The sequence below is a fragment of the Lepus europaeus genome, chromosome 5 (genome assembly GCF_033115175.1).
Source record: "Lepus europaeus isolate LE1 chromosome 5, mLepTim1.pri, whole genome shotgun sequence".
Taxonomy (NCBI): Eukaryota; Metazoa; Chordata; class Mammalia; order Lagomorpha; family Leporidae; genus Lepus; species Lepus europaeus.
The window spans coordinates 150,032,011-150,056,316 of record NC_084831.1 but is presented as its reverse complement, the minus strand read 5'-3'; the positions used below and the strand labels follow the sequence as shown (position 1 = coordinate 150,056,316).

The window sequence follows — 24,306 nt, the reverse complement described above, 5'->3', positions numbered from 1 at the left end:
GGGCCTTTCAACAAAATAAATATTAAACAGAAATAAAGTGTTGTTATTAAAAAGTTAAAATACTTTAAAATAAACTCAAAAACACAGAGGCTACTTTTATTCTTTATCTGGATATCCGGGTTTCTCAGCATTGTTTATTGAAGAGATTTTCAATTATCCCATGTGTGTTCTTGATGCTTTTGTCAAAGATCTGTTGTCTGTGCTTGTGTCGATTTATTTCCAGGTTCTGAATTCTGTTCCATTGGTCTGTGTGCCTGTTTTGAATGCTCATGCTGTTTTGGTTACTGTAACTTTGTAGTATGTTTTGAAGTCGGGTATTGTAATGCCACTAGCTTTGTTCTTTTTGCTCAGAATTGCTTTGTGTATTCAGAGTTTTTTGTGGCTCTGTATGAATTTTAGTAGTATTTTTTCTGTTTCTGTGAATTATGTCATTGATATTTTGATAGGAGTTGTGCTGAATCTGTAGATCACTTTGGTAACATAAATTTAATTTAGAGTTTTAAAAAAGTGAGAGATTCGGCTCCTCAGTTGCACTGGTCAGTAGCCAGATGTGGCTAAGGGCTGCTTCACTGGGCGGTGCAGACGCTGAGCGTCTTCATCACGGCCGTAATTCTGTTTAACAGTGCTGGGTATCTGAGTGCTTTTGTGTGTTTTAAAAAATACTCTGGAGGCTGAAGCTGTGGTGTTGTAGGTAGAGCCTCCACCTGTGGCACCGGGATCCCACATGGGCACCACTTTGTGTCGCGGCTGCTCCTCTTCTGATCTAGCTCTCCACTTATGGCCTGGGAAAGCAGTGGGAGATGGCCCGAGTCCTCGGGCCTCTGCACCAAGGTGGGAGACACAGAAGAAGCTCCTGGCTCCTGGCTCCTGGCTTTGGATCGGCCCAGCTCAGTCATTATGGCCACTTGGGGAGTGAACCAGCAGATGGAAGACCTCTCTCTGTAACTCTGCTTCTCAAATAAATAAATAAATAAATAAATCTTTAAAAAAATACTCTTTAGAGCTACAAGTGGTATTTGTGGATTTCAAAATCTGTTTTCATTTGTCGTTATTTCTTACTCTTTGATATGAACCATCTAGAATTATCATTATTTATGGTATGAAATATACTTAATTTAAAATACAACCTTACTAATTATGAGAAAAATCAAATGTAACGTTTTTCTTTTCTGTGTCATTCCTAGGGTGCAGACATATGTCGACTCTGGCATATTCATCAAGCTTTGTATTGCTTTGATTATGATTTGGAGGAAAGTAGTGAAATTAAAGATTTGCTACTGGAGTGCTTCATAAATATTAATTATATCAAGAAAGAAGAGGTAAATAGGCTTTTCTTATTTGGTCTGTTTGTGACTTTTTAATAGAGGTTTGTACGAAGTTCATGTGGCTGTTGTTTGTGGTGTGGTTGGTGTTTTAATAAAAGAGGCACTATTGTATTTGTTGTACGTCATTTTTACTGCGTAGTACTAGTGAAGTAAATGCTGTACAAGTACCTGCTTGTTTTATCATTAAATGGCATAGTAGCAGGTGTCTGTGTGAATCCCGGGGGAACCATATTACATTTTAAATTAAGAATGATTAAAAATAAGGTTGAGAAAACACTTCCCCATGGATGTGATCTGGCCCTCTGCCCTAATTCCACCTTAATTGGCATTTACTCAAAATCTTCACCACACAGAGTTCTCCATTTATTTTTCCACCCCTCCAGTAAATTAAAAGAGGCTTCTGGCCTATGGAAGTGCCCATTGTGGGGCATACCCACATGTGGCTATTGAGCGTTTGAAATACACTCCATCCCAACTGAGATGTGCCTTCAGTATGAAATACACATAGATTCAAAGACTTAGTATGAAAAAAAGGATATAAAAGAACTCATTTATTTGTTATTTACATACTTAATACGATAACCATATTTTGGATATGTTTCTTTACATAAACTGTTATTAAAATGCATTTAATGTTTCATTAACATGGCTACTCGAGAATTGAAATTACAGCATGGCTCACGTAATTCTGTTGTCTGAGGGTCCCTTGCATCTGGTTTATTGCGCATGGACTTTGTGTCCGTGCGAGGAAAGCAGAGGAGCTGCAGTGCAGCCTTTGTTTTAGCCCAGCAGAGGGCCTGGAAGAAGTCATCCCTCCCTGTGAAGCAGGAGGAGGAAGGCTTCAGGGGAGGAGCAGTACCATGAACATTTTGAAGCACCACTGTACTTGAAAATGGTAGCTTGGCAGATAGCTCTTAACCATGAGAGTACTTCAGCTGTTCATGGAACGTAGAGTTTGAAAGATAATTTTGGTGTATTTTGAGAACTGCAAATGAAAGGTCTTCAGAGAGTTCATGGAAAATGGATACTGTGAAAAAACTATGCCTGAATGCAGAAATTTTGTATACTAAAGAGTCTTTTAATTTCATTTTCCACAAATTTTTTGAAGTACTGTCATATATGAGTCTAAGTTTTGTCATTTACAGATGCTGGAACAAACTTAGACTTGGCTCCATACTGACCCCTACATGCTAGATTTCACGCATTCTTTGATTTTTGGCTTATGTGGCTATCTGTAACAGAACCAGAATGAAATGCTTATGGACCAGTGGTCAGGTGTATGTAGCTCCATCTCTATAAGCTGAGGTTCCCCAGCACGAGGCGCTGCTCAAGCTCAGAGCAGGCTATGTGACTTCCAGCAGCTCAGCCTACGTGCATATACTCTTAAGTTATCGCTAGGTAAACTTCATTTTTAGAAATAGTTAACTTTAACTATTAAATACCCAAAGAATTGTTTTTAGAAACTTCTTGGTTGCAACTTTAAAATTATGTCCTTTTTTATTTATTTATAGGGAAGGAGATTTCTCAGTTCTCTCTTCAATTGGAATGTAAAATTTATTAAAATGATCCATGAGACCATCAAAAACCAATTGCAGGGATTACAAAAGTAAGTATTAGAGATAATTAAAATATTGTACTGCCTTAATCTGGTATTGATAGATTTTATTTGAGTTAACTTTTTTTTTTAAAGATTTATTTATTTATTTGAAAGTCAGAGTTACACAGAGAGAAGGAGAGGCAGAGAGAGAGAGGCCTTCCATCTGCTGGTTCACTCCCAAAATGGCCCCATGGCCAGAGCTGCACTGATCCGAAGCTAGAAGCCAGGAATTTCTTCAGGTCTCCCATGTGGGTGCAGGGGCCCAAGGACTTGGATCATCTGCTGTTGCTTTCCCAGGCCACAGCAGAGAACTGGATTGGAAGTGGAGCAGTTGGGACTTGAGCCGGCGGCCATATGGGATGCCGGCACTGCAGGCTGCAGCTTTACCTGCTACACCACAGCACCAGCCCCAGATGGTTCTTTAAATAGTCGAGTTATTTGCCAGTTAAATCTTATCTTTGCTTATAATAAAGTCTGTGTCACCAGTCTTTCTGGTAGTATTTTGAATTAATGTATACTTTCCAGTTGAATGTAGAGTGAATTATGTGGTGGTTGAAAGAGCTCCGCAGTGGAAGACTCTCTAGAGGTGCCAGGATGGAACGTTCCAGCCCTGTACTGCCACGTCTTCACGGGGTGGTGCTTTCATGGCAGGTGGTGCTGTCCTTGGGTACAGAGCTATGTACTTAATTTGCTCTTGTGCAGAGAACTTTTTTTTTAAGATTTCTCTATTTATTGGAAAGGCATAGTTACAGAGAGAGAGGGGGAGAGACAGAGAGATCTTCTGTCTGCTGGTTCACGCCCCAAATAACTGGTCGGCACTGTGCCAGGCGGAAGCCAGGAGCCTCACTGGGGTCTTGGGCCATCCTCTCCTGCTTTCCCAGGCACATTAGCAGGGAGCTGGATCAGAAATGGTGCAGCCAAGACTCAGACCACCTCCTGTATGGGATGCCAGCATTGCAGGTGCAGCTCAACCCTTTATGCCACAATGCCATCTCCTGGTGCTGAGTGTTTAAGCTCTATTTTAAAATTTGGTCCTCACAACTCTATGTTGAGGTGAGCTTTGGTTATCAACTTTTTCAGTGTTAGACTGTTGTGTAAAAACGGAGGTAAGATTTGATTCTGCATTTCTGGTTGTAAAACTTCTGCTGTATATCAGATTACTTTCTCAGATTTCTTCTTTTGCAGAATGTTTATTTGAGCTAACAGATTTCTTTCTGTCTTTTTTTTTTTTTTTGATATTTATTTATTTATTTGAAAGACAGAGTTACTGAGAGGCAGAGAGAAAGGGAGAGGTCTTCCATCCGCTGGTTCACTCCCCAAATGGCCACAATGGCTGGAGCTGGGCTGATTCAAAGCCAGGTGCAGGAGCTTCTTCTGGGTCTCCTATGTGGGTAGAGAGGCCCAAGGACTTGGCCATCTTCTACTGCTTTCCCAGGCCATAGCAGAGAGCTGGATCAGAAGTGGAGCAGCTGGGACTCAAACTGGTGCCCACATGGGATGCCAGCACTGTAGGTAGTGGCTTTATCCACTATACCACAGTGCTGGCCGCAGTAACAGATTTCTAAACTTAATGTGATTCTAAAACCGATTCTGATACTTTAAGGTGGTTTCTATATTTGAGCAAGACTTACTATCCTGGAAAGTCTAAAATAACTTAAAATCTTACTTGTGTTAAAACATGATTTTATGCAATGTAGGCACCTTTTTAAAGTTTTATTTACTTTTTTGAAAGGCTGAGAAAGAGACAGAGATAGATATCATCCACCAAATCTCTCTGCCAGTGCCTGCAGCAGCCAGGGCTGTCCAGGCTGAAACCAGGAGTTGGGAACCTCACCTGCTGCTCCCACAGTGGTGGCAGGAGCCCAGGCACTGCTTCCTGGGTACATTAGCAAGCATTTTCTGCCAGATCACAAGCAGGGGGCCAGGACCCAAAGCAGCACTCTGTATGGAATGGGCAGCAGCCAGGACCCAAACCAGCACTCTGTATGGAATGGGCATGTCCCGGCCTGCTCTATCACAGCGTCCATGATTGTTTAACATTTTCTGACTTGAGAATTTGGTTCTGGACTTTTTTCTCATATTTTCACAGAAAATAACATAAAGTTCTGGGGAAGCAGTGACTGTGGAAGGAAGTAGTTTGTCACTTTGCTTTCCCATGTCCCCATTTTTTCCTTTTCTCTTCCTACTCTAGATAAATAGTACCTCTACAGATAATTTGTAAAGTCTTAGTCTTAACTGAATTTCTTTTTCACTGAGGTAATGAATAATACATGTTGAAAGTATAATTGTTTATACTTGCATTAAAATATTTTTATTTTTTCAATAGATCTTTGATGGTACACATTGCAGAAATTTATTTCAGAGCTTGGAGAAAGGCTTCAGGGAAAATACTGGAGGTATTTACATTTTATTAAATGGTAACACTTCACTGTATTCTAGTTACTAGGCAAGTAGTTGAGGAAGGGTTAAAGCCAAAAATGAAAATCTACGTGATTGAAATTGATAGTCTTGACTCATTTATGTGCCAAAGCGCAGCCTCTGAGAATCGTTGACTTGTGTGGTGAAGTAAGAGTTTGCTCCTCATTGGATATTGGTTGCATGTTGAAATGATGGTGGCTTGGATATATTGGGCTAAATAATATTTTAAGTAATTTTATGTGTTTTTTTTCCTGTTTTATTTTTTAAGATTTACTTATTTGAAAGGCAGAATTACAGAGAAAGAAACAACAAGAGAAAGGTCTTCCATCCTCTGGTTCTCTCACCATATGACTACAACTGCTGTGGCTGGGCCAGGCCAAAGCCAGGGACCAGGAGCTTCTTCCAGGTCTCCCATATGGGTGCAAGTACCTGGGCTGTCCTCCACTGTTTTCCCAGGTGCATTAGCAGGGAACTGGAATAAAAGTGGAGTGGCCAGGGCTGGTGCTGTGGTGCAGCGGGTTAAAGCCCTGGCCTGAGACGCTGGCATCCCATATGGATGCTGGTTCTAGTCCTGGCTGGTCCTATTCCAATCCAACTCTGCTATGGCCTGGGAAGGCAGTATAGGATGGCCCAAGTCCTTGGGCCCCTGCACCCACTTGGGGGACCTGGAGGAAGCTCCTGGCTCCTGATTCCTGGCTTCGGATTGGCATAGCTCCAGCCATTGTGGCCACCTGTGGAGTGCTCCAGTGGATGGAAGACCTTTCTCTTTGTCTCTGCCTCTCTCTGTAGCTCTTTCAAATAAATAAAATACATTTTTAAAAAAGAAAAAGGAAGTGGAACAGCTGAGAATTGGATTTGTAGTTTGCATTCTGTTTTTGCTGGACACTGAGGTTCTTATTTTGAACTAGTCTAACTTCTTTTTTTTTTTAAATATTTATTTGAAAGGCAGAGCCACAGAGAGGCAGAGGCAAAGAGAGGGAGAAGTCTTCTGTCCCCTGGTTCACTCCCCAAATGGCCACAATGGCCAGAGCTGGGCTGAGCTGAAGCCAAGAGCTTCTGGGTCTCCCACGTACGTGTAGGGGCGTGGGTGCAGGGGTCCAAGGACCAGGGGCCATCTTTTACTGCCTTCCCAGACCATAGCAGAGAGCTGGATTGTAAGTGGAGTAGCTGGGACTCGAACTGGCGCCCATATGGAATGCCGGCACTGCCGGCAGCAGCTTTACCCGCTGCACCACAGCGTTGGCCCCTGGGCTAACCTTTAATGACTATTAAGTTTATGTTATGAACACATGGCTGTGTAGTTCACAATCCCAATTAAATGTTTAAAGGCCCCTTTGGACAAAAGTCAAAGTACTTTTGTCAGTTATTCTTTATCTTTTCTAAAATGTGTTTTTTGTTCCAAGGTAAAAAGGCCTTTGGCCGAGCATCTCTGATGTTGGCTTTGTTCTTTTTGGAGCACAGTTGTCCCCTGGTGGCAGCAGGGAGGCCACTGTGGGCTGAGCCAGTGATTTTGGTGTTTGCCATTTATTTCTGTTCACTCTGCTCCTCTGTCCCACTTCAGATTGACTTGTGTGTGGAAAACACAGAATTAAATTAAATTAAATTAAATTGTACTGGTGACAACTTTTAAAATAGTTTCACAATTTATTAAGTTTTTGGGCATAAAGGCAAAACCAGGGCAATATTTTATTAATTATTTTATTATTGCATAAAACTTTTCCTTGTCTTTGTAAATGATTATGTACTTATTTTCATCTACATGAAAGAGTGAGAGAGAGATCTAGCTATCATCCATCCGCTGGTTTACTCTGCAAATGCCTGCAGCAGCCTAGAACTCCATCTGGGTTTCCCTTCTGGGTGTCAGGGGCCCAAGCACTTCAGCCATAATCTGTTGCCTTCCACTGTGCATGCCCAGGAAACTGGTTGGAAGCAGGGTAGTTGAGACCTGAGCTGGCACTCCGATTGATACAAGTTGTAGGCTTTCTAACCAGCCGTACATTACAACAGCCCCATAAAACGTGTTCTTAGGAAAGAATATTTGTCCTTTTTTTTTTTTTTTAAAGATTTACTTATTTATTTGAAAGGCAGAATTACAGAGAGACAGAGGCAGAGAGAGAGAGAGAGGTCATCCATCCGCTGGTTCACTCCCCAGATGGCCACAAAAGCTGGAGCTGAGCTGATTCGAAGCCAGGAGCCAGGAGCTTCCTCCAGGTCCCCAATGCAGGTGCAGGAGCCCAAGGACCTGGGCCATCTTCTACTGCTTTCCCAGGCCATAGCAGAGAGATGGATCAGAAGTGGAGCAGCTGGGACTTGAACCAGCACCCATATGGGATGCCAGCGCTGCAGGCGGCGGCTTTACCTGCTATGCCACAGCGCTGGCCCCAGAATATTTGTCCTTAAAGTGTTTTGTCCCCTTTTCTCCAGTAGTATTTTAAAAAAATAGGGGTTTGTAATTAAAAACCCATTTGTTTGACTATTTGATACAAAATTAGCACCAACAGTGTGCATTTCTCAGTCTCATCCCCTTCGCTTCCTCCCTTTTTAAGTTTTTAAAGCAGTTCCAGGCATGCTATTTCATTTCTACATGCTACAGTATGTGTCCTAAAAAGTGTGGCTATGTAGTAGCCTTACAATATGTAAAAAATTCATAGTAAGTCCTCTGTGATTTTTAAAATAATCAGGGCGTACTTTGCTCATGCAATAGAAGTGCAGGTGCGGCCTCAGACCTTTGTTGTGCTCTGTGGCGCTGCTTGTCATGTGGACTTTGGGGTGCACACTCAGGTTCTTTACGTTGTACTTCTTGTTTTAGGCCATTGAAAATGATTGCATCCAGGACTTCATGTTCCACGGGATCCACCTTCCGAGGAGGTCTCCAGTGCACAGCAGAGTACGAGAGGTGAGTGACACGCTTCTGATCAGGCTGATTGTTGACAGATTGTTGTTGAATGATGTCTCATCTGTTTTGTTTTTAGATTATTGTTTTGGTCACATTTAAAAATGAAGTGAAGCTTTCACATCAACAGAAGCATTTCTCGGAATCTCATAGTGGGTGTCTAGCAGTTTATTTCTGCCACTGAAGTTTTAATGAGGAAAGCAAAATTGTCTACTGTTAATATTATCGGAACTTTGAGTACCTTTTAATTCAGTCTTTTTACATAGAAATCTAGAATCATCACTTTATAACTATTTTTTAGAGATCTCAGAAAATATTTCAAATTATTACTGCTTTTTAAAGATTTATTTATTTGAAAGGCAGAGTTATAGAGACAGAGGAAGGAAGAGAAGATGGGAGGGGGAGGGAGATGGATATTCTTTTGATTTGCTCTCTACATGGCTGCAGTGCTGAGGCTGGGCCAGGCCAGTGCCAGGAGCCTGGAACTCCATCCAGGTCTCCCAAATGGCTGACAGAGACTGAAGCACTCGGTCATCTTTTTTTTTTTAACTTTAAAAAAATAATTTAATTGAAAGGCAGAGTTAGAGAGAGACATGGAGAGCTTCCTTCTCCTGGTTCACTCCCCAAATGACTGCAGTGGCCGGGCTTGGCCTACCCAAAGCCAGAAGCTTTTTCTAGGTCTCCCACTTGGGTGCAGGGGCCCAAGGAACTAAACCATCTTCCACTGCCTTCCCAGGCGTATTAGCAGGGAGCTGGATCAGAAGTGGAGCTGGCTCCCATATGAGATGCCTGCATTGCAGGCAGTGGCTTACCTGCTATGCCACAGTGCCGGCCCCACTTGGGTGATCTTTTGGTGCTTTCCCAGGCACATTAGCAGGGAGCTGGATTACAGGTGGAGCAGCCAGGACTTGGCTCGTGCTCTTATGGGCTGCTGACATTGCATGCAGTGACCCAACCCGCCAAGCCATAAAGCTTGCCCTGGGAATTATTTTTGTTACTTTTTTTTTTTTTTTTTTTGGACAGGCAGAGTGGGCAGTGAGAGAGAGGTCTTCCTTTTGCCGTTGGTTCACCCTCCAATGGCCACCGCGGCCGGCGCACCGCACTGATCCGAAGCCAGGAGCCAGGTGCTTCTCCTGGTCTCCCTTGGGGTGCAGGGCCCAAGCACTTGGGCCATCCTCCACTGCACTCCCGGGCCATAGCAGAGAGCTGGCCTGGAAGAGGAGCAACCGGGACAGAATCCGGCGCCCCGACCGGGACTAGAACCCGGTGTGCCGGCGCCGCAAGGCGGGGGATTAGCCTATTGAGCCACGGCGCCGGCCTTTGTTACTGACTTTTATACATTAAATTCGCAATTTTGTATTTTGGAAACAAAATGGAATAAATGTTTTGATATTTTCTCTTGATAAGATACTTTGTTTTTTAAAAAAGTAGGCTCAGAATTGAGATATGAAGTTTATCCTTGTGTTTGTAAGTGATCTGACTATATAAGGATTTGTCAGCAGTGTCATTATTAGACTGACAGGTATTTGATTGATCATAATGATCCTGGCAGGAAGAATTGGCAAGTCTGGTCGGATGTACTTGCTTAAATTAAGCAGATGCGATTGCTCAGCATCCTAATCCATGGGAAGCCTTGTTTGCTTGCTGTTAGTTTTGGCAAACATGTCAAGGAGCTAATTGAAGAAAGACTGTATCTTTACATTTATGTATGGTGGAATTATTATTTGTAGGATATAAATACACATATATTAACTATATTCATTTTGGGTAAGAAAACTTTTCTTTTTAAATTTACAGATGACTTAATTTAAGTTACCCAACGGTGAAGTACCTGGAGGTTTATTTATACCAGTGAGTTTTCCAAGGGGCTTAAGAATTACGATTTCAGGACCAGAGTTGTAGCACAACAGATTAAGCAGCTTCCTGTAATGCCAGCATCCCATATGAGTAGCGGTGTGGGTTCTGGCTGTTACACTTCCTGCAGTGCATCTGGGGAAGCAGTGGAAGATGGCCTGAGTTCTTGGGCTCTTACCACCGAAAAGGGAAACCTAGGTGAAGCTCCTGGCCCCTGGCTTCTGCCAGCCCCAGCCTTGGCTGTTGAGGACATTTGGGGAGTGAACCAGCAGATGGAGGATCGATCTCTCTCTCTTTTTCTCTCTGTAACTTTGCCTTTCAAATAAATAAATGAATAAATAAATCTTTTTTAAAAATGTGATTTCACTCTCCCTCCTACAAAGGCGTGTCTGTGATTCCCTGTGTTTGGACACGTAAGAATTGGAGGCAAAGAAATGTGGACTTGGGGAAGTTCTGGGACCAGCTTGTTCTGTGCAGGCTCAGGATCAACCATCCCACAGAGAGAAAATTCTGATCTTATGTATTTAGTATAGATAGATTCTTTGACTCATGGAGTCCTCCCTCACCCACCAACGATCTCAGTGTGGCTTTGTTAAGTTGTAGGGCAGTGGGGTCATTGTTTCACATACATGATTTGGTGTTTCAAATTCTGTTTAGCAATGAAGAATGCGTCATGTAAACTCCCCAGAAATTGTGGCATACTCACTTAACCCTCGGTACCAAAGGACTTTTTTTTTGTATGTGTGTGTGTAAGAGCTGTGGCGCAGCAGGTTAATGCCCGCTGAAGCACCAGCATCCCATATGGGCACTGGTTCGAGACCCGGCTGCTCCACTTCCTATCCAGCTCTCTGCTATGGCCTGGGATAGCAGTAGAAGATGGCCCAAGTCCTTGGGCCCCTGTACCTGCGTGGGAGACTCGGAAGAAGTTCCTGGCTCCTGGCTTTGGATCGGCACAGCTCCGGCCGTTGCGGCCAACTCAGGAGTGAACCAATGGATAGAAGATCTCTCTCTGCCTCTCCTCTCTTCTGTGTAACTCTGACTTTCAAACAAATAAAAATAAATCTTTTTTTTTTTTTTTTTTTGACAGGCAGAATGGACAGTGAGAGAGAGAGACAGAGAGAAAGGTCTTCCTTTTTGCCATTGGTTCACCCTCCAATGGCTGCCGCGGCCAGTGCGCTGCGGCCAGTGCACCGCGCTGATCCGATGGCAGGAGCCAAGTGCTTCTCCTGGTCTCCCTTGGGGTGCAGGGCCCAAGCACTTGGGCCATCCTCCACTGCACTCCTGGGCCATAGCAGAGAGCTGGCCTGGAAGAGGGGCAACCGGGACAGAATCCGGCTCCCCGACCGGGACTAGAATCCGATGTGCCAGCGCCGCAAGGCGGCGGATTAGCCTATTGAGCCGCGGCTCCGGCCAAAAATAAATCTTTAAAAGGTACTTCAGGTACTTCAGCTATCATGTGCCACTTCCCAGGGTGTACATCCGCTGGAAGCTGGATTGGAAGTGGAGCCAGTACTCTATCCCAGACATCCAGTTTGGTGTGTTGATGTCACAAATGCCATTTTAACCTATTGTGCCACAGCACCCACCACCTGTTTTCTGATAATTATTAAGTTTTGGGATGAACTTGACACCTCAATTAAATTTGTGGTGTGAATCACCACTAAATAGTGTTCTATTTGTTACAGAATATATAGAATAGCAGAGAGCTGTGTGTGTGATAATAAACCTTGGGTTTAATAAGAGCCTTTTAGAATGAGCTGCAGGGACCACTTGGATAAACTCTTCTTTATGATCTTGAAAATGATAGTGCTTCTATTTTACTTTGAAGGGTAGAGGTTTAAACTATTTTTGAGATTGTGTGGCTATTCTTAGAATAATAGACACTGGAACCCAAGCCATCTTATTAAACCAAAGCTGGCCTTTATTTCAGCCATAGATTTCTTTGTTGTGATTCGCTGTGTCTGTTGCTGTCCTGTATCCATTGTGGTTGTTCTTGTGAGGATGTCATGAGTGTGGCTGCCAGGTAGCAGCCCTGCCCTAAGAAATACGCTGTTAAATTTCTGTCAGTGGTAAGTGTTTTGTGTTCCCCATTACTACATAACATTTGAAATTCCAAATAAACCTTGTAGGTCTTTTTAAATGCATTTTTTAAAAACATTGATTTACTTCTTTGAAAGTGAGAGTTAACAGAGAGAAGGGGAGAGACAGAGGTCTTCTATCTGCTGGTTCACTCCCTAGATGTCTGCAATGGCCAGGGCTAGGTCATGCCAGAGCCAAGAGCCAAGAGCATCTTCCAGGCCTCTCACTTGGGTGCAGGGGCTGAAACACTGGAGCCATCTTCCCCTGATTTTTCCAGGCTGTTAGCAAGGAGCTGGATCAGAAGTGGAACATGGTCCATGACTAACACCTATATGGGATACCAGTGTTGGGGGTAGCAGCTTTACCTACTGTGCTCCACATTGTTGACTGTGTGGTTTTTTGTTGGCTTGTTTTTAAGATTATGCATCATGGCTTTTCTCTTTCTTCTTCTGGCCCTCAGGTGCTGAGTTACTTCCACCATCAAAAGAAGGTTCGACAGGGAGTGGAAGAGATGCTTTACAGATTATATAAACCCATCCTTTGGAGAGGATTAAAGGTACACATCTTAAAGAGCTTGTCCATGTGTAGAATGCACTAATTATGCTTTGGAGTTTAGCATACTGTAGTTCAAAATTGTAATAAAGCTGTAAAAAATGAGACTGCATGCAGATTGCCTTGTGAAATTTTGGAACAAATGTGGGGTTTTTGTTTTGTTTTGTTTTGCTCTTTTTTATTAAAAGCATTCTTGGGATCCATTTAACTGGAAGCCTGAATTATTTTAGTGCTAATTAGTACACAGTTTTGAAGTTACCCTGTTGGGGAAGGAGATTAGTGGCAGACGCTTAAATGAATTGTGGTAATAAGGGTTCTGCAAAGCTGGGCTCAGCCATCCAGTCTTCATGTCTTTAATGGAAGGGAGGCAAATATACACGCTTCATGTGTGTCAAGTGTCCTCGTGAATGCACAAGTCTGTTTTTTTTTTATTTAAAGATTTATTTTATTTATTTGAAAGGCAGAGTTACAGAGAGGCAGAGAGAGGTCTTCCATTTGCTGGTTCACTCCCTAATTCTGCTGGTTCACTCCCCAGATGGCCACACTGGTCAGAGCTTTGCCAGTCCGAAGCCAGGAGCCAAGAGCTTCTTCCAGTTCTCCCACATGGGTGCAGGGGCCCAAGTAGTTGGGCCATCCTCTGCTGCTTTCCCAGGCCATAGTAGAGAGCTGGATTGGAAGTAGAGCAGCTGGGACTAGAACCAGCACCCATATGGGATGCTGGTACTGCAGGCGGTGGCTTTACCTGCTACACCATAGCGCCAGCCCCCGCACACATCTCTAACACAGACAACTTTGGTGTCACCAGGACATGATGGTGACCACTTCCTAATGACACAGGAAGACGCTAAAGAGATGAAGATTTTTTTTTTTTTTTTAATATCTACTGATGTTGCACTGTTCAGCTTAATTTAAGGAAGGTCTTACAAAAAGTTTAGTCAGTTAAAATGTTATAATAGTCTTTAATTTGTAAATAAGTCTATATTGAGATAATTGAGGTATTATTTGGTAATACTCTTTCTAAGCCTTTATATGTTACCTGTTTGGGATTGTGAAGTACTCGTACTCTTCTTTCATTATTACAGGCCAGAAACTCTGAAGTTCGATCAAATGCTGCATTGCTGTTTGTTGAAGCGTTTCCTATTAGAGATCCAAACTTTCATGCTATTGAAATGGACAGTGAAATTCAGAAACAATTTGAAGAGCTCTATGTATGTATTTCATGTGGTCAAGCTTCTCATGGACTTTGGCTCTTTCCAGGCTGGGGCACTTAAAGCTTTGAATAATATTTTATAATATTATAATAATATGTAAATTTAAAATGAATAGCAAGTGTTTAGCTCAGTTTCTATTGCTAACATGTAATGGCAACATTACAAATAAGTGATGTGATAAGTCTAATATAATATTAGGAATATGTAGATGAATTCTGTGTATCATGTACTTGAAATGCAACTGAGTTTTTAGAGATGAGTTAGACTAATTACAGAGTTAGGGATGTAGGGTGTGAATTTTTTGTGGAAATGTAGGTTTTTGTCTTTGTTGCTCCCTATTGGGTGTATGAGGATTTGGGCTAAATAGTGAATATGTGACTTGATTTCTCTTCTGATGTTTATATTTTTATTCCATTAAATCCTTCAAGTTGATGTAAGTTGAAGGCTAATTCTGAGAATCTCAATAGTTGGTAGAAATATTATCTGCATAAATATATGTGCAAGATTGGAAGGTTAATAGATTTTTCTCTTTAACCATTCTTCACTGGATAATATGTACATGCTAGTAAGTTTAAGAGCAGAACCAGTTAAGTTTTTTACAATGAAAAAATGCATATAGGAATGACAAATTCTTTTTTTTTTTGTTTAAGATTTATTTATTTGTTTGAAAGTCAGAGTTACACAGAGAGAGGAGAGGCAGAGAGAGAGAGAGAGAGGTCTTCCATCCGATGGTTCACTCCCCAGTTGGCCGCAGTGACCGGAGCTGTGCTGATCTGAAGCCAGGAGCCAGGAGCTTCTTCCAGGTCTCCCATGTGGATGTGGGAACCCAAGGACTTGGGCCATCTTCTGCTTTCCCAGGTCTTAGCAGAGAGCTGGACTGGAAGCGGAGCAGCCAAGCAGCCGAGACTTGAACTGGCACCCATATGGATGCCAGTGCCACAGGTCTAGGATTAACCTACTGTGCCACAGTGCTGCACACCCCACCCCCCCCCTTTTTTTTAGATTGATTTATTTCAAAGGGTAAGAGAGAGAGAGAGAGAGATCTTCCATCCATTGGTTCACACACCGAAATTGCTGCAATGGCCTGAGGCTGGGCAGATTCAAGCCAGGAACCTGAAACTCCATCTGGTTCTCCCAGATGGGCGGCTGGGGCCCAGACACTCCAGCCATCTGCTGCTGCTTTCCCAGGTGCATTGGCAAGGAGTTGAATTGGAAGTGGAGCATCTGGGACTGCAACTGGTGCTCTTATGGGATGCTGGTATTACAGGCAACATCTTAGCTAACTTGCTATACCACAACAGTGACCCTATCCTTGGAATTTTTTTATTCTGGGCTCTCTGTATTGTGACATTTGAGAATTCAAGCAGGTAGACCACAAAGGCTGTGTCTGATATGAATGCTTGCTGTGGTTAGCTAAACCTCTGCGTGTCCCAGCGATTGATGGAGCTGGTACGTCAAGTCTGGCATCACTGAAGTTCTGTACATAGCATGTGGCAGTAAGGCTGCTCGTATATCTGGATTGTTATTTTAAAATACTGCTCTAAAAATGGCAAATCATCTGAAATCTAGGAATCTGTATATGATCAGTATTTCTGTAACTTTAAGTCTGGGAACCTCGAAGTGCTAATAAAGTTTTTTCCTCCTCCTACTTACAGAGCCTTTTAGAAGATCCTTATCCGATGGTCCGTTCCACAGGAATCCTTGGAGTTTGTAAAATAGCTTCCAAATATTGGGAAATGATGCCCCCAACTATTCTTATTGATCTCCTGAAGAAAGTAACTGGGGAACTGGCATTTGATACAAGCTCTGCTGATGTCCGTTGTTCTGTCTTTAAGGTAAGCTTAAAAAAATTTTTTATTTGATAAGAGATAATGCAGGAAAATAGCTCCCTTCCACTGATTGATTCCCAACCCTGCAACAGCAGGAGTGGAGCCAGGAACTGGAAATGCAGCCCAGGTGTCCCGTGTGGGTGGCAGTGCCCCAGCTACTTTGAGTTGTGCCCGATGCATCCCAGGGGCTGCATTGACAGGAAGCTGGAATGGGAGCTGGAGCGGGGTGTGGAGCTCAGGCACTCTGGTGGGAGCGGTAGACATCTCAGCCCACTTGGCTAATCACTGTACATTTTTCAATTATCCAGCAATATTTGTTTATTACAGAACAGTTAGAAAATACAGATGGAAAATATAAAAAAACCCTTGTAATCCTACCCCATGGAGATAATACTGTGTATATTTTTGTTATCTATACAAAGTCAAGTGTTTAAAAGCCAAATTAACAATGTTTTCTACAAAAACAACTATTGGAAATAGTACTGTTTTTTTTTCCAGAGGCATTTTGAATGCTTTGTGAAGAGTAACTAGAGTGATGTTTTTATACTTGTACCCATCACTAACATCAGTAGTGCCTCGAACTTTGCAGAAAAATTTTCACACTTGATTTTCTTAGTCACCTGAACCAAGTAGTTCTAGATTCAATGAAACTGAAATGAGAGATGGGTGGTTGTTGCTTACCGGGGGAAGTGATGACTGAGGCTACAATGACAAATGCCCTCTGGAGTTGGGTTTGGAGGATCTGTAAGGCTCTCAGGCCAATTCACAGAATCTCCGGGGGGCATCAGATTAGCTAAGAAATGATCTTACTTTGCTACCTGTAGACTCAGCTGTGTAGAACTTCTGACCCTTGTGGGCACAAAGCCATCGGATTTCTCTTCCCTCAGATGGAGCACAGACATTTTTCAGAGATGATTTTTGTCCTCTTGTCCTTCTGTTATCTCTTCTCTTCCCACCTTCTCTAGAACCTGCGTGCTGGTTACTTTCTGTATTTTCCAGTGTGTGCTCCACATCTCCCTGTCAACAGCATCCTTACTGTAGCATGCTCACCCTTCCTGGTAACATTCTCGAATCTCCACCTGAACAAAGCCAGCATGTTCCCTTGACGTCTTATCAAGGTGTAGGCACCACCCTGCTTAACCTCTTTCGAAGGTCATCTGTGCTTTGTTGGGTAACCATCCATTTAGTGTTAGGCCTCTTTGCTATAATTGTTAGTAGAAGCCTTTTTATTGTCAGAAGAGTCTCAAGTTTGTGTTAAATTATATGGTAACCTCAATGTTCTATCTCCCATTTTTTTGCTTATTCCCTAATCCAGTATAAAGTGCCTTTCAGCTCCATGACCCAGTGCAGCATTTCTAGCCTAGGTTAATTTCACAAGACCATTTCACTGTTCTTTTTGATCAATGAGCTGAATTTGACCCCTAGACTAGTTTCTTGTGCTTCTGGACATTGTTGTAGACCATCATTTGCCCCTTCTTCTCTTCTTGTCCCTTCTAGTTCTTCCTCTTCTTTCTTCCTGCTCTTCTTCCTTTATGTGTGTGTATGTGTGTGTGTGAGAGAGACTGATTTCTTATGCTTTCAATGTTGGTCAAGGGCAGGGTTCTGAGAGGTCCACCTGCTTCTTGCACTGTCAGGCTCCCTCTGGGACATCTGATTTCCAGCCTTTGCTCTAGCTGCAGCCTGTGTGTAGTTGATCTCAGTTTATAGAAAATGTCTGCTTGGCAGTTCTGCTTGAATAATCAGCCTGTTAGCTCAGAGGTGGAGATGATTTTGCAGAATATGGACTAGGAAGCTACTCCTGGGTATATACTCATGGAAGGGAGAGAAGAAGTTAAGCAGTGACCGCCTGTGAAGACCTCAGGTAAAGCCTCAGCTCTTGGAGCTGGCAGAACCCTTCCCGCTGGAGCTGCCTTGGACCGGGGGACAGAACCTCATGTCACATGCTGATCTGCCCTGTGTTCTGGCTGCTCGGAAGGGGCCGCTCCTGCGAGTGCACGGACAGTTGAGGGGCGTTTCTTGTGACAGATGGCTGGGGGGGAAGGAGGGGTAGACACTTTATTCCTGATGAGAGTCCTTGGGGACGCGTCACAGTAGCTCTCCCAATCTCTAGACCTGAATTTCTTGCCTGCTGTTCTAACCTACTGCTTCCCGAGAAGGTTGTTTTCTCTCTCTCCGTCATCCCTTCTCTCTCTTGGAATGGTAAAGTTGAGCATTCCTAATCCAAAAATTGGAAATCCAAAATGCTCTAAGATTGGCAACTTTTTGAGCAGCAGCATGACACCACAAGTGGGAAATTCCACGCCTGACTACATGTGATACATTGCAGTCAAAGCATAGACACAATAAAAATGCAGCACAAAATTACCTTTAGGTATGTGTATAAGGTATATTTGAAACATAGATAAGTTTTATGTTTAGCCTTGAGTCTCATCAAGATTTCTTGTTATGTACATGCAAATATTTCAAAATCCAAAGAAGTTCAAAATGTGAAATACTTCTGGTCCTAAGCATTTTGGATAAGGATGTTCAACCTGTAGTACTGTCTACTAAATTGCTTACCTGAGAGCTGTTCTTCCTCTTTCTCACACCCTGGTATCCTTTGAGGTTCAGCTTCTTCCTGCTGCTCTGATTCCAGCAGCTGTATCTCCCCAAAATGTCCCCACCTGATGGCTCACCTGTGAGGCAGATCGGTGTGTTGTAGAGAGGAAGGAGAGTGAGCAAAGAGTCTACAAAGCAAGTTAGGAGAGCACTTTGCTGCAGCAGAGGGCAGGGGTGGGGGCTAGGGCCGAGCTACAGAATGCTGTGGGCTGAACAAGTGCAGCAGAGACCTGGAGACTGCCCGTGTGGGCAGACGAATCTGCCTTGGGCACAGCGTGTCGTCATATGAACTGTACGCATTTGCAGTTCCCTGTGGATCCTCTTAAAATGAGACTCTGCAAAAACACTAGGAGAGAAGGCTGTGGAGTTGAAAGAGTGCAGGAGCTGATCTGTGGTTTTAGTTTGGTGCCCCATCTGAGTCTGAGCATCTTAGCTAGCCTCTTGCCCTTCTCTGAGCACCAGAGGGGCTCAGCTGTGGGTGTACTAGTTAAAACTACATGATTACCAAACAGGAAATACAGAGAGTTTATGGACTCTTTAAGCGAAGGGATTCTTGCACTCCAGCTCATGCTCTTGTCTATAGAAAGCACTCTGTTTCTTTTGTTTCTGGAAGGGCAGACTTGCAGAGAGAGGATAAGGCAGAGGGGGATGAAGGGTGAGGTCAATCTTCCATCGGCTGGTTTATTCCCTAGATGGCCCTTGAAACCAGGTCTGGGTCAGCCTTGAACTTATCTGGGTCTCCCCTGTGGGTGGCAGGGGCCCAAGCACTTGGGCCCTCTTCAGCTGCTTTCCCAGGTGCCTTAGCAGGGAGCTGGACTGGAAGCAGAGCCGCCAGGACTCAAACTGGCGCTCTGATGGGATATCAGCATTGCAAGTGGCAGCTTAACCTGCTGTGCCGCAATGCTGTCTCCCTCTGCTTGTTTTGACTCAAAAACCCTTACATTTTAGCGAATAGCATTGAAAATTTATTTCATAACTGCTTTAATCTTGTTTGAACAAAATAGTGGATGGGCTGATTATCAATTGTTGAGACTATATGCACTAAAAGTATACTTTTCGTAGGAAACATTTAAAAAGGTAAACATACCTATTTTCGGTGGGTATGTTTATTTCATTAGTAGTTTTGGTAGACATGAAGCTGAATGTTTTCTTAAATTCTCTCTTACTTGAACTTTTTGTTGATATGCTGGTTTTGAACTGTTTATCTTTCTCTTTTGTTGCAGTGCCTGCCAATAATTTTGGATAATAAACTAAGTCACCCATTATTAGAACAGCTTTTGCCACCACTCAAATACTGTCTGCACGACAATTCAGAGAAAGTAAGAGTGGCTTTTGTTGATATGCTTCTGAAAATCAAAGCTGTGAGGGCTGCTAAGGTAGGTAAAGGAGGTTATTATATTTAATGTATGAAGTAGATACATCTGTTTTCATCAAACAGAAAGACAAAGCAGTTTTAATTCCAAGAGTATTGGTAATCACATTTTAAACAAATTGATAACATACTTGACCAGTTTACTGTATGATACATTTTTGTTTTATGTTTTTCATTAAAGTTCTAGAAATACCAATGTATGTTTTGCTTTTGAAAGACTTTAATGTAAATTTTTATATTTTTATCCAGTGTGACATGGTTTTTTTTTTTGTCTTTTAAAGATTGATTTACTTGAAAGACATAGAGTGGGAGGAAGAGACAGAGAGCAAGCGAGCTAGTTCACTCTTCAAATGGCTGCAATGGCTGGGGCTGGGCCAGACTGAAGCCAGGAGCTTGTTCTAAATCTCCCATGGGGGTGCCATCCTTTGCTGCTTTCCCAGGCACATTAGCAGGGAGCTGGATTGGAAATGGAGCAGCTGGGTCTCAAACTGTTGCCTCTATTGCATGCTGGCATCACAGGTGGTAGCCTTACCCACCATGCCTCAACACTGGCCCCAGTGTGATTTTTTTTAGTTGAAATATTTGATGTAATTTTTTAAAAGATTTATTAATTTGAAAGTCAGAGTTACACAGTTCACACAAGTTTTAGAAACAACCTGATATGTCATCAGTGTGGGATCAGCAAACAGGCTTGTGTGTTCAGACAAGAAATGATGCTGTGGGGCTGTTAAAGGTGGAGAGGGAAATTGTTGTGGGATGAACATGGAAATATTTCTTAAGATGCAGAAGTATAACAGTAAAGTGTAGAAATGTTTTTAGTTTGCTACCAACTATATAAAATGGGGAACTTTCATATATATATGTGTATATACATATATGTGTTTTTGTTCGGATATGATTAAATAACATACTGTAAGAAGAAAACAAGCTAGTGATCATTGCATCATATGGGTTGGGTTGAATTTCCAAGGGCAGGGATAACAGGGAGACTGTTACCTAATGTGATGTATATTGCTTTTTGCCTTTTGAAATTTTTTTTAAAGATTTATTTTATTTGAAAGGCAGAGCTATGGAGGGAGGGGGGTGGGGAGAGAGAGAGAGAGGTCTTCCATCTGCTGGTTCACTCCCAAATGGCCACAATGGTTGGTCATTGGTTCTGAAAAGCATGAGGTTCTGAAAAGCTTTGTGTGGGCATACAAGCTAAGATTGGCCCGAATACGGAGAGCCAGGCCAATGAGAGCTGACTTCAGGCGCGTTGTCCATAAGGAAGGAGCAGCCTGGGCAGTGTGACTAGAGACTGTCAGACCCTAGCCATGCACACATTAGTAGTGGACATGCTGGCCAGGCTGAAGGGTTCCTGCCTGTAGAATATGTAGAATGAATGAGGGTTACGGTTCTTTTTGTTGTTAGCCATAGTAGGTCTTGGCCAATATGCTGAGTTTAGTGGGCCAAGCTATATCTCTCCTTCAATTTGTCTGTGTCAGTGTGTGCCTGTGAACTTCTAAGGTGGGCTCTTTTATGATGTTGAAAGAGCATTGTAGAGTATTTCCAAGCCATATATTCTTGTACTTAATCATGCTAAGCCTCAGTTTGTTTATAAAGTAAGGACATCTATGTTTAGGATTGTTGTGAAATCACAATAAATAGTGACAGAGGTACTTGTTCAGTGCCTGGAGTTACTGGCAGTATTGGCACCTTAGGGCTGCTTGAGAGTTCAGAGTTAAAAATAACCTGTTAGGAATCATGCACGAGGCCAAGGGGTGTCCGTGTGTTAGGAGAGGCAGAAAGGGAACTGGCTGGGGAGAGGAAGAAGATGGAAGGATGCTAAGATGGTTAGAAGGAGTCTTGGTATGTATCTTGCTCTTATTTTTTTAAACCTGGAAGGCACCAGATCTAACTCACACGTAAGAGTCTCTGGAGCCGTATTCTCAAGCCTCTTTCAGTCATGTTTGGGGCAGTGGTTGGCAGAACATTCCGGTCTGCTAAAGCTGGAGGCTGTTGCTGCAGTCTCTCTCCTGTGCTACTTGGAGCCTTAGACAGTACTTACTCTCCTCCTAGGGTGGAGTCATCCTGGGACTGGGGCTAGTTACTGCCTTCAGACCCTTTAACTTTTTCAGAAATGCCAACAAGTGTCTTGAGTGGAAGCGTCTCTGGAACACTGCGCCCTCACCTTCACTCCACTGTTCTTACAACAGGTGTAGACAGGGAAAGGGAGGGCAATCCGGGACATAACAGACGCAGGCGGAGCTTCTCTAGGTGTGCTTGTTCTGAGGGTTGGGATGACATCGGAATGTTTAACTGCTAATGGGAAGCATCACACTGAATATAGCACAGGTCCTGAGAGAAGGCCAGGTCCAAGGCACTGCTTGCATCTAGGTACTGGAGGAACTTGGAGTAGAGTGAGGCAGGGCTTGTCATTCTGCCTTTGGAATCTATAGTCTATTATTCTGTTTTTATTAAACTCTTTCTTGTCTTGACCAGAATTTTGGTGTTTTCTGTAGGCAACTTTGAGAGTTTTTGAGTGGAGAAACAATTTGTTAAGTTCTGATCTTTGCAGATGTCTGGTAGTGGCATGTGAGGTGGGATGCCAGGAGGCAGAGACCTAGCTGTGAGGATCTGACCACCCAGGCACCTGGTGCAGGAGAGGTAGGGACGGCCAGGCAGCCCTGAGTGTTCAGGACTAATATGCCATACCTCTAAGACAGGAGATGTGGTTTGTCCATGTCACAACTGTTAGCTACTTATTTACTTTCACTTTAGCAGGCCAGCAGTTACGGTGTTTGGTAAGCATAGTTAGTATTTGGGAATTTACTATATATGAATAATAGTATTAAATAATTTTGACAAACCCTGCAGTTTTATACCCGAGTACCTTATACTTTTTAAAATGTAGCTTTGTCCTCATTTCTCTGCAGAAAAATCACAGAATCTGGTATGTTATTTAAAATGATTCTTTTAAATATAAAAATTAGTTCCTTTTGGGTTATGTTCAGGACACCTTGCTAAAGCTGTTTTCAAGATTATAGGAGCAATTGATCATTTCCCTCTGCATGTGTGCTTTATATGCAGTTTTGGAAAATATGCCCCATGGAGCATATTTTGGTTCGTCTGGAAAATGATTCTCGCCCTGTGTCTCGACGCCTGGTGAGCCTCATCTTTAATTCCTTCCTGCCTGTGAACCAGCCAGAGGAGGTCTGGTGTGAGCGTTGTGTCACTCTGATCCAGATGAATCATGCAGCTGCCAGAAGGTTCTACCAGTATGCACACGAGCACACCGCCTGCACTAACATAGGTGTGGACCACTGCTGCTTCTCAGTTCTTACGTCGTTTCTCTCCTGAGTACAAGGCCGTTACACACAGTCAGTGTTTGTCAGTTTACTGGGCTTGGTGCGTTAACGCATTTCTTAATGGTTTCTCCTAAAGTAATACTTTTAACTATTTGGGATTATATTTTACTATTAGAAAAGTTGATTTTGCCAAAGAAACATGTAAATTAATTATTGATAATCTTAAACATTCTAGCAAAGCTGATCCATGTTATTCGCCATTGCTTAAATGCCTGCATCCAGAGGGCAGTGAGAGAGTGTCAGGAGGAGGACGAGGAGCGAGAGAAGGAGAACGAGAGCGTAAGTGGAACAGCACCGCACCCAGCCAGACATGAGCTGCCGTAACCCTCCCCCCCACAGACAGGCAGGACCGTTAACCTCATTGTATCATTTCCATGGACTCTTAGGTTAAGAATATTTTGATTTTACATTTATCCCTTTAGTACTGATATTCAAATTATTTTGGAACATCATGTCAATTGTTCTTGAAAGAATTACTGTATATGCTTTAGAGTTGGGATTGGATTTAATTTAGAAGAAAAATTCTTGTTGGTAATACCCTACTCCAGATTTTCTTTGCCTTAAGCTTCTTTGTATATTTCTACTCTACCTAGGTATGGTATAACTGGGTGGGTTCTGGACATTCCTGTGGTTTATAATTAAGTGTGTGATGGTGTCATTTAGAGCCACTGCCCAAGTTTCTACTAAAAACATCTTGAAGCTTAAGTTTTGGGAATGAGACTTTTTTAGAATTATCTTTTTATTTTAATTTTTTTTAAAGATTTATTTATTTATTTGAAAGTCAGAGTTACACAGAGGAGAGGCAGAGAGAGAGAGAGAGAGAGAGAGAGAGAGAGATCTTCCACCCGATGGTTCACTCCCCAGTTGGCCGCAATGGACGGAGCTGCACCTATCTGGAGCCAGGAGCCTACTCTGGGTCTCCCACACAGGTGCAAGGGCCCAAGGACTTGGACCATCTTCCACTGCTTTCCCAGGCCATAGCAGAGAGCTGGACAGGAAGTGGAGCAGCTGGGTCTTGAACTGGTGCCCATATGGGATGCCAGCACTTCAGGCCAGGGCATTAACCCACTGTACCACAGCGCTGACCCCTAGAATTATCTTTTTAAAAGTGTAATTTATTGAAGGTACTCAGTAGCAGCTATTTTTTCAGAATTCAAAGATTTTTTCTAGTTAATTAATTTGAGAGGTAGACTTGCAGAGAGTAGTCTTCCATCCGCTGGTTTACTTCCCA

At 42.9% G+C, this 24,306-nt stretch overlaps 1 protein-coding gene and 1 non-coding gene across 2 annotated transcripts in view; both read left to right on the top strand.

Moving 5' to 3' along the window:
- The window catches only part of NCAPG2 (non-SMC condensin II complex subunit G2), a 67,251-nt gene that overhangs the window by 12,981 nt on the left and 29,964 nt on the right, over nt 1-24,306 (top strand). Inside the window, exons 7-16 of the mRNA XM_062192935.1 lie at nt 1,185-1,319; nt 2,837-2,931; nt 5,249-5,318; nt 8,150-8,236; nt 12,627-12,722; nt 13,801-13,926; nt 15,585-15,764; nt 19,580-19,732; nt 22,798-23,020; nt 23,251-23,354. Coding sequence (XP_062048919.1) covers nt 1,185-1,319; nt 2,837-2,931; nt 5,249-5,318; nt 8,150-8,236; nt 12,627-12,722; nt 13,801-13,926; nt 15,585-15,764; nt 19,580-19,732; nt 22,798-23,020; nt 23,251-23,354 — 1,269 coding nt within the window. The remainder of the gene's footprint in view (nt 1-1,184; nt 1,320-2,836; nt 2,932-5,248; nt 5,319-8,149; nt 8,237-12,626; nt 12,723-13,800; nt 13,927-15,584; nt 15,765-19,579; nt 19,733-22,797; nt 23,021-23,250; nt 23,355-24,306) is intronic.
- Nucleotides 10,458-10,589, top strand: LOC133761339 (small nucleolar RNA SNORA38). Its single transcript, XR_009866140.1, has one exon. It is a non-coding gene; the product is annotated as a small nucleolar RNA SNORA38 (small nucleolar RNA).